This window comes from Magnolia sinica, chromosome 12 (assembly GCF_029962835.1).
Source record: "Magnolia sinica isolate HGM2019 chromosome 12, MsV1, whole genome shotgun sequence".
Lineage (NCBI taxonomy): Eukaryota > Viridiplantae > Streptophyta > Magnoliopsida > Magnoliales > Magnoliaceae > Magnolia > Magnolia sinica.
In genome coordinates, this window is record NC_080584.1 from 77,536,477 (window position 1) to 77,546,012 (window position 9,536).

General features: G+C 40.2%; 1 protein-coding gene across 1 annotated transcript; it reads left to right on the forward strand.

Annotated features, from left to right (window-relative positions):
* Positions 1-1,275: 1,275 nt before the first annotated feature.
* Positions 1,276-2,745, forward strand: LOC131220280 (crocetin glucosyltransferase 3-like). Its single transcript, XM_058215231.1, has one exon. The coding sequence runs from the start codon at positions 1,276-1,278 to the stop codon at positions 2,743-2,745; it is 1,470 nt and encodes a 489-aa protein (XP_058071214.1).
* Positions 2,746-9,536: the final 6,791 nt, after the last annotated feature.

Sequence of the window (9,536 nt, forward strand, 5' to 3'; positions counted from 1 at the left end):
AATGAAGCAAATTAAAATCTCAAGTAGACCACACTACAGGAAACAGTTTGATTGAACTTCTACCATTGAAAATTTTTTGGAGGCCAAAGAAGTTTTGGATCAAGCTGATGTTTGTGGTTTCTCTTCATCCATGTCTTTGTGATCTTATGAACAGGTTGGATGACAAATAAAAATTAATTTGGACCCTAGGAAGGTTTCAATGGTGGAAATCATTATTCCACACTGTTTCCTGTGTAATGGTCCACTTGAGCTTTGGATTCACTTCAATTTTGGTCTCAACCCCTAAAATTATCAGTAAAAATGGATGGAGGTGTGGATAAACCACATACATTAACAGTGGGCCCAACTGAATTTGACGATAAAAGCGTACTGAGTAACTCAGTACGCAATCCGATTTCAACGGGGTATATACGTACAAAAAAGAATAAGGTAAACACGTAGAGAACAGAACATGGTGGACATTAAATCCCCATTGTGGTCCACTTAAGCGCTGTACCTTGCTCAGTTTTGGCCTATAACTTAAAATGATCTGAGAAAATTGATTAACAGCTTGGATAAAACACTTACATCATGGTGGGTCCCATAGAGCCCTGCCTGGACGGATTACCGTCCAGGCGTGGGTAGGACGCAATCCGCGTCCCCAGTTTGGAGACCTTATCTGGGAAACGGATTGGCTACTCCCCTTGCCACCAGCCTGGTGGCTGATGGTCGGTGCTCTGTGGGCCCACCATCATGTATTTGTTTCATCCATTCCGTTCATCCAGTTTTACGGATCATTTAAGTGCTTCGTACTGAAAATTAGAGGGATATATATCTCAGGTGGCCCACACTATAGTAAAACAATAGTGATTGGATATCCACCATTAAAATTCTCTAAAGGCCCACTGTACTGTTTATTTGACATCCAATCTGTTGATTAGGTCATACAGACAAAATATCAGCTTGATCCAAAACTTTTACGACCCCCAAAAAGTTTTTAATGGTCACGTTTATTCAACACTGTTTCCTGTAATGTGGTACAGTTGTTATTGGGATATACCTCATTTTTGGTTTCATGCCATAAAATGATCTATAAAAATAGATGGACGGCAACACATACATCATGATAGGGCCCACGGAACACCGACTATCAGCCATTGGCTGGTATCGGGGGAGTAGCCAAGAGACCTTGTCTACCCATTCGTGCTTTAGAAGCCTACAATTCCCTCGATAAAGGGAGTCAATTACTCCATCAACACTACCCAAACATTAGTTTCTCAACCATTTCTTCGATCAATGGCTTCCACAACATCTAACCATGTGATATTGTTCCCTTTCATGACCCAGGGACATCTCAACCCTTTCCTAGCCTTTGCACATCTGCTCGAGCGACATACTCAATTCACCATCACCATCGTCAACACTCCTCTCAACGTCCAAAACCTTCGAAATGCACTGCCTTCAGACACCACGATCCGACTCATGGAACTCCCATTCGACAGCTCTGAACATGGCTTACCACCTAACAGTGAGAACAACGAGACCTTGCCCGGCCATCTTTATTCTACATTCTTCCATGCCACACTTACACTAGAAGCTACCTTCGAACGCCAACTCATCGACATATGCCGAAGAGATGGGCACCCCCCTCTTTGCATAATCTCCGATATGTTCTTTGGATGGACGGTTTCTATTGCCAAGAGGCTTGGAATACTCCATGCTGTCTTTCTTACTGGTGGAGCTTACAGTATGGCGGGTTATTTATCCCTTTGGCTGCATCTACAACGTCAGAAAGATTCAAACGAATTTGGCCTAGTGGGCTACCCTGAAACATTCCGTCTCCATCATTCCCAACTCGATGGTTTAATCCACTTAGCCCATGCTGATGAGCCTTACTTTCTCTCACTCAAACAACAGATATCACTTTCTTTAGGCTCCGAAAGTATTTTATGTAATACAGTGGAAGAGATGGAAACAACCGGATTGGAACTTTTACCAAAGTTGTTCGGGTTACCCGTTTGGCCCGTCGGTCCTCTAGTCCCCTCTTTGATCGAACCTTCCACTTCTAGGAAATTCTCAAGGACAGGAAAGGAGCCCACAGTATCTTCTGATCAATGCGTTGCGTGGCTGAATCTACACCCTCCATCTTCGGTTCTCTACATAGATTTTGGCTATCAAAATCACATATCGACTTTGCAGATGATGGAGCTCGCAATGGGTTTGGAGTCAAGTGGCAAGGCATTCATCTGGGTCCTTAATCCTCCGATGGAGCATGAAGAGAGTGTTGAACTTAGACCTGAGTGGCTGCCCAAGGGATTTGAAGATAGGATGAAGGAAAGAAAACAAGGGCTATTGATCTATAAATGTGCTCCACAGTTGGAAATTCTATCCCATAAATCGACGGGTGCATTTCTAAGCCATTGTGTTTGGAACTTGGTCCTGGAGAGCTTGAGCCTGGTTGTACCCATCATCGGGTGGCCGTTGCAGATAGAGCAGTTCTTTAATTCGACAGTGTTGGTGGAGTTGGGTGTATGCTTGGAAATGGTGATAGGGGTGGAGGAGAATGCAGTGAGCCGAGAGGTGGAGAGGGTGGTTGGGCTAGTAATGGGTGGGACAAAGAAAGGAGAGGAGATGAAGAGGAAGGCAATTGCCATTTCAGAAATGTTGAAGGCTGCTGTGAGAGATGATGGGGGTGAGAAGGGATCTTCTGTTTCTGCTATTGGTGCTTTTTTCAGGTGGATCAATCAAAGAAAGATGCTGGAGTGATGGATGCCACTTAAATAAATCAAAACTACAAGAATCAGAAGAGAGTAATAATAAGTTATTTACAGGGTATTTACAGGCCAGACGGAAAATAAAAAAGTCCCTTATTTTCTTGATCTTCAAATTAGGGAAAAATAACTTGCCAATAAGAGAGTTTTTCTCTCGAACACTAAATTAAGTTGTATAATTTAGTGGAGTGAAATGGTTTGTTTCTTTGGTTTTCTTGTTTGTAGTAAAGTGTGTTCTTTTAATCCAACTAATTATATGTTTTTGGCCATTAATGCTTTATTATTGAACATGCATGGAATCTATATGATAAGTCCAATGAATGAACTCTTGTGTGAAACTCGTGAATGGTTGGGCAATGGATTTCTTCAAATCACCCAGTGGGGATGTGACAAGGGGAACCACTATAACCCAGTCTGCATGTTTTGGCTTCGTAGGTGCTCGGTCGAGGGTTCAAGAAACTGATGCATAGGCGAGCTTTTTTGTTTTCCATTCCAAAACAAGATGAACACTTTACAGCAGGAACATTTTCGGGCAGGCCCACCGGCAAAATGGGGAGGGCCTTGTCAACCTTTCCGTGTCCCACGAGGATGCCCTCTCTTTTTTAGCTGATGGTATTCTCTTTGGGGTCGTTTGAATACCTATAAAATCCTATATTTATAATCGGATTACATGGGTCCTTAGGATGGATGCATTTGCTTGCAAGTGTATTATAACGGGCTATAATGTAATTTAAAACATAATAAAAAGGCATGTTCCAGATTATAGGTAACAAATTTATTTTTTGAAACTTTTCGGTGCATGGAAAATTCTAACTTTGACATTGGCACGTTCTCCTTCTTCCAACTATTACTGATGTAACAAGGGTCGTTCGCCAAATCATGAAATTCGAAGACTCAAAACCTATCGCAACAGTACCAATCAATTGATTTCACTCAAATGCACATCATAGGAACCCTAAATCCTTGAAGAGAAGTACTTACTAGGATACTAGCAGTTTCTCAATCAGGAAAAAGAAAACAATGGAAGAAAAATCTCCGTCATAATTGAAGATGGAAGAATCCCAATGCCAATCATCTCTTGCTATAAACTATTGCCGCAACCAAAATCCAAAACCACATTTTTCATGAGCATTAATTACATGGAGCATGTTTATTATGGTCATCCAAAAGATATGCCAATCGAAATAAGAATAACCAATGATAGTCTAGCAATGATTAAAAACATATAATACTAAAATCAAGCAACTTTAAAGCTACACTAACAAAAATGAGGCTTGATCCTCAAATATAGCAATTATGCACAACATAAGGCTAGAATCTTTAGATTTTACTATAAGCGCACTCATGAAGCCAAAATTCTCTTATTTGACTATAGAGTATAAGATTGAGGCTAAAATCCTCAAATTTAACAATTAGCTTATCAAATGAGGCTTACTCTGATTTTCTTTTGAAGCTCACATAGACATTCTAAGGTCACCCATTGATGTAGAGCAGGTCGTGGACAGTTTCATGGTCAAGATGGATCAGAAAAGGCCTGGTCGACGACAGAAGTGATCCGTACCGTCGGACCTTAGATCTGGTGTATCTCGCAATCTGGAATGAGTTATCTGACGTATAATATATGATTTTAGGGTAGAACGAGCTACTTTAGCCAACCAACCATGCTACGCTGGGTTACGCAACCCGGAATTGCAAAAAACCCCCTGGATCGACGGTCGTTTCTCTGTTTTAATTTCGTTTTTACTATAAATAGTAAGTTTTAGTTTGATTATAACTCTTCATCCGTTGGGCTTTAGGAGTTGCGCCCAACGTCAAAAGAGCCTGGAATAATTAGGAGAATGGTTTGATAAAGCCAAATAGGACACTTACTATTTTTGGCCGAAAATCTTGCGCACTAGTAGACATCACGACCATCTATAAATAGTAAGTTTACTATTTATAGTAAGTTACGAATTCTAGGAGTTTTAGTCGTAGTTTGATTCTGATTTCTTTCCCATTGCTTGGTTCCCCTATTTAAAGGGTTGTGAACTCATTTTTATTCATTCATTAATCAATTTCGAATTTATTAGAATTTATTTCTATTTTCTGCTTTCTTTCCTCGTGGATTCGAGAAGTCTCTTTGAGGAGTCCAGAGAAGTTCCGTGGATTCAGAATAGTTATCCTCTTGAGGAAGACGGTGCTCGACCTCACGTCCTCCCTGCGTCACCCATCAATCATCACAATCCACTTGGGTGTGAATTTCTTAGGACCCAGACTACGTTCAAGAGAGAAAATGACTTTCCTATATGCATTTCACTTAGGTGAATTCTTAGTTGGAGATCCATGTTCGGTAGATGATTTATCTATGTGAGTCCTACCTTAATTATCATTGTCCTTTATTATAATTTTTCTTATTTTTCTTATTAAGGCAGATAATTAGTTTCAACAACACTTTCATACGACTGGGCTTTTTAGGAATGATTAAAACCATGCCTTTTTTTCTGGAGATCCTTCAGGAATTCTTCTCCATTGGTGTGTCAATTTCTTATTCATAATATATTTACTACTTTGGTTTGTGAATGAGGTGGATTGGGCCCTATTTAAGATTGAGCATTCAAATTTAAAGTGCCTAAATCTCTATAAACATGGCACACAAGAGAGGCTCTTGAGCTACTTCCCAAAGTAAATGAGTCTGTTTGGATTACCAGAGGAGTAGAGGTAGAGGCAAAGATCTGAGTATCAAGTGCAAATGCTCTATTGTCTCCAATAGGCTTACCCACATTACATTTATATATTTGTTTATGTTATTGGAAAACCTTATGTAACGCCCATTTTTTAAAGTAAAATAAAATTATTATTTTTTTTGAAAATTTGAGTGTGTGTGTGTGTGTGTGTGTGTGTGTGTGTGAGAGAGAGAGAGAGAGAGAGAGAGAGAGAGAGATACGTTGATCTCATTGTTGAGGGTCGAATATTGTATATCAGACCCCGATTACTGCCTGATTTTACGTACACGATAATGCCTAATATTATAATTTAATCGTGTTTTTGTTGCAGGATGTAATAAGGAGCTTTGATTGAAAAAGAGTATTAAAAGCATGGATTTAATGCTCCGAAGTCACCAGAGCAAGGAATGGACTCCAAGGGACCGAGATCGATGGATAAACACGTCAGAGATTCGAGAAAATTGAGAAACTGAAGCTTAAGTGGCCTGAAAGTTAGTCAGAATGCAAGATCACAGGGTTTCCACCATCCACTCGCCTCGAAACTTCATACATGGCCTGAGGACCATAAATTAACCGTACACGTCAAATTTCAGCTATTAGATCCTTGTGGAAGTGGCCCAATAGAGAGATCAGCGGATAATAACCATTAAGAAAGCATCTTGGATATCCTTGGGAGATCTGGACCCAAACTGAACTGATGGAAAGAGCACGAAAAACGGTGGATATTTGTCAAATTTCACTTCTTTTGGATGGTGCAATCAGGAGATACTGACGGCAGAAGATATAACAAAACAGAATGGCAAATCTGTAAATAGATGTGCCATGCATGGCTTACGTGAAGCCCATTGTTTTTTTAAACAGTGAATGTTGTCCATACATTGGTTAAGCGTGTGGCCCACCCTGAAGTCAGATCTACTTTAAACTGGAAGCCATGGGCTAACACTATGTATAGGAGCTGATGGAGGGAGTGGATCTACAAGAATGTCATCATAAGTGGGCCTCACCAATTTTTTGTACAAAACATGCAAATAGTAAAAAAAGTCCAGTGACGTACGTGCCTGTGATTGGGTTTTTACAGTGAGCTCCATCCATCATCCTTTTTCATGATCTGGACCGTCCAATGTGTCCTAGAGGGGTGGCTTGACCCTCTCGTAGGTGGAGGAATTATAGAAGATAGCATGAAGCGGATTTCAACCATTCAAACGGAGGACAGACGACTAGAAGATCTGGTACCATGGGCCGCATCAAACTCGAGACCAATCAGCCTGTCCCGAACGGTTTTCCGAGGAGAACACAATGGACGTGGTGGATTTCTCGTCTGACACTGATTTTGGGCCCCACCATCGAAACAGCGCAAGTGCCATCCGCCATCCCTGTTTTAGCGCCGGACACTGGGCGTTCCTTTTTTGGCCATTGCACGATCATGGCAATGATCGGATAGAAGATCTGATCCGTCCATCATGTAGCTCATTCAAAAACGTCCCAAGGGATGTTGATTTTACGGACAGATTGCAAGAAAAATGGGAGTTTGGAGGCTCCGAATTTGACTGCGTAAGGGTCATTCACGCCATCGACTTTCTAGTTCGGTGAACTGCTGTCCGTAAAGACCTCTTCCGCAGCCTATTTCTTTTGGGACTCCACAGCAGCTCCAAAGGAGTCCTTTCATCTTTAAAAAGGAGGAGACGTGCAGGAGAGAAGGGGTAATTTTCAGGCGGACGGTTGGAGCGTGTGGAAGGAAGCTTGGCGTGGGCAGCCGTGGAGGCCAAGAGAGAGGAAGAAACAAGGTGGACGTGACTGGAACGTGAGGCTGGAATAGGATTGAGATCTGGTTCTCTCTTTCCTTCTTGTTCTTTTCTTTCTCTTTTTATTTTTATTTTGTTACTTTGTTTAGCCCATTCATGTGTGGCTAATCCTCCTAGCTAGGGCTAAGAGGTGAAGCTTGTATTGAGATGGGAGACTCTATTTATTGATTTAATTATTTAATTGTGAATTAAACTTGATTGTGGTATAATTATTAAGGGATGTTTGTAGTTTTTAATGGTCTATTGTGACTGAAATTACAATGGGTCTGAGATAGCTTTGAGCATGTCCCTTTCTTTTTGTGTTTATGACGTCAGGAAGTCCTGTTGTTCACCATCGTCTCATGGGCATGGTCGGATGACGGTACCCTTCCTAACTTTCATGCACTATTGATTGGTTGGTAATTAGTTTAATCCTGTTGTTTGCTTTGTCTCCTGGGCATGGTTAGATGATGGAATCCATTCTAATTCATATACCTTTCATCTCTTGAAAACCAGATCAAGTAAGTTCAGTTTAAATTTCATAATTCTTGATGCAGGCATAAGATCTCCCTGATCCCTACAAGTGGATCCTCTGAATCCCTAGTTTCCTTCCTCTAAATTCCTTAAGTTATTAGATAATTATTCCACAATTACTCCTTAAATTCTATTTGATTTAGATTGCATCTTAGGCTAGTTTTATTTCTAGTTAGTTTCAGGAAACGTACAAGTTTCAGTCCCTGTGGATTCGACCTCGGTCTTACCGAGTTTATTACTACATCACAACCCTATACTTGGGGAGTGAACAAGTTTTTGGCGCCGTTGCCGGGGACTGACGGTTACGTTTTTCTGAAATTAATTAATTTTAGAATTAGGTTGGGATTAGGATTTTACTAACTTTAGGTTAAAGGTTTTTATTTTATTTTATTTTTAGAAACTAACCTGTTTTCCTGTTTTGTAGGTTCCTGAAATAACTTCTAAACTGGTAATCCCTTTCTAATTCCTCTACTTTTTCTATTTTTAGAATTAGTGTTTGAATTTTAGAAATTTTCTAATTCTGGAACTTTCCTTTTTAGGAACTAACTTTCTATTTTTATTAACTTTCTAATTCTAACTCTTTTAGAATCTAACTTTGTTTCCTAATTTAGTTTTAGAAATTTCTACTTGTAGACTTTTTGTTTAAAAAAACTAACATTCCTTTAGAATTTTTAAATTTAGAAACTAATTTTTATTGTTTTCTTTTGCAGGATCTTAATATAAGAATCTCTAGTCTGGTAACATCTTTCTAACTTCTCCTCTTACTTTATGTATTGTTATAGGATTTTTCTTTTTTTCTAGGATTAGACTCAGAGTTAGGGTTCTACCATGGAAGCGTGGGTACGTGCATATGCCGAGATGGATAAGAGATATTGGGGAATGCCTGAGGGTTGTGGAATTCAACGTATACCTCAAGATTCTTCTCCATCAAGAACAGACATTGAGAACCGACTAAAACGTTATGTTCCATCTGTTAATAGGGCCGTATATGATCGTAATTATGGAAACGAGGATTATTATCAACCATCATATTCTCCCATGTATGATCAGTATGACTATTACCAGGGGAAACATCAAAATTTGGAAGATGAACCAACTATATGCTATAATGATTACCCTCTTGGATACCCTACCATTGATATCCAACCAGAAACAATCCAAGAGGCTCAGCGTCGCCTGGCCTATCTCACTGAAATGAGAAAATCGTTGGAAGTGCTTAATTCGCGCCTTGATAAGATAGAGGAGGCTCGGTTATCTCAACCACAATTCATTCCAGAAATACAATGCGAGAAAAGTGATCCTAACTCGCTTTGGAAGAACTCCGGAATTACAAATGAGGAGTTGGATTCTATCAATGAGCCGATGGTTCAATGTCCCGCTGAGTTGATCTCAATGACTGTTCAAAGGAATGGTCAAGATGCGTGGGTATCTTTCAAATACAGTGATGATGACACACTTTCCTCACATGACACACAGGATCTCAATGATGACGTAGAGGTTAGTTTTTTCAAACCTCAACCGAACTTAGGTGTAGAATATGAGGAGAGCAACCCCATCCCAAGTGTGTACTGCACGGAATTAGACAATGATGCTTATTGGGATGATGATCATGAATATACAGCCCAAAGTCCCCTAGAATCAATCTCAAGTTTGGTCCAGGTCAATGATCAAGACGTACATGAAGTGGTCGGTCATAATAAGCCACTCCCCTCACCTGACATGTCTGATTTTAAGGTGGAGGATGAGCCCCTTACAATAGACCCTTCTAA

What these genes read in the sequence shown, in the direction of transcription:
- LOC131220280 (XM_058215231.1), top strand. Translation starts at nt 1,276, where the DNA reads ATGGCTTCCACAACATCTAACCATGTGATATTGTTCCCTTTCATGACC.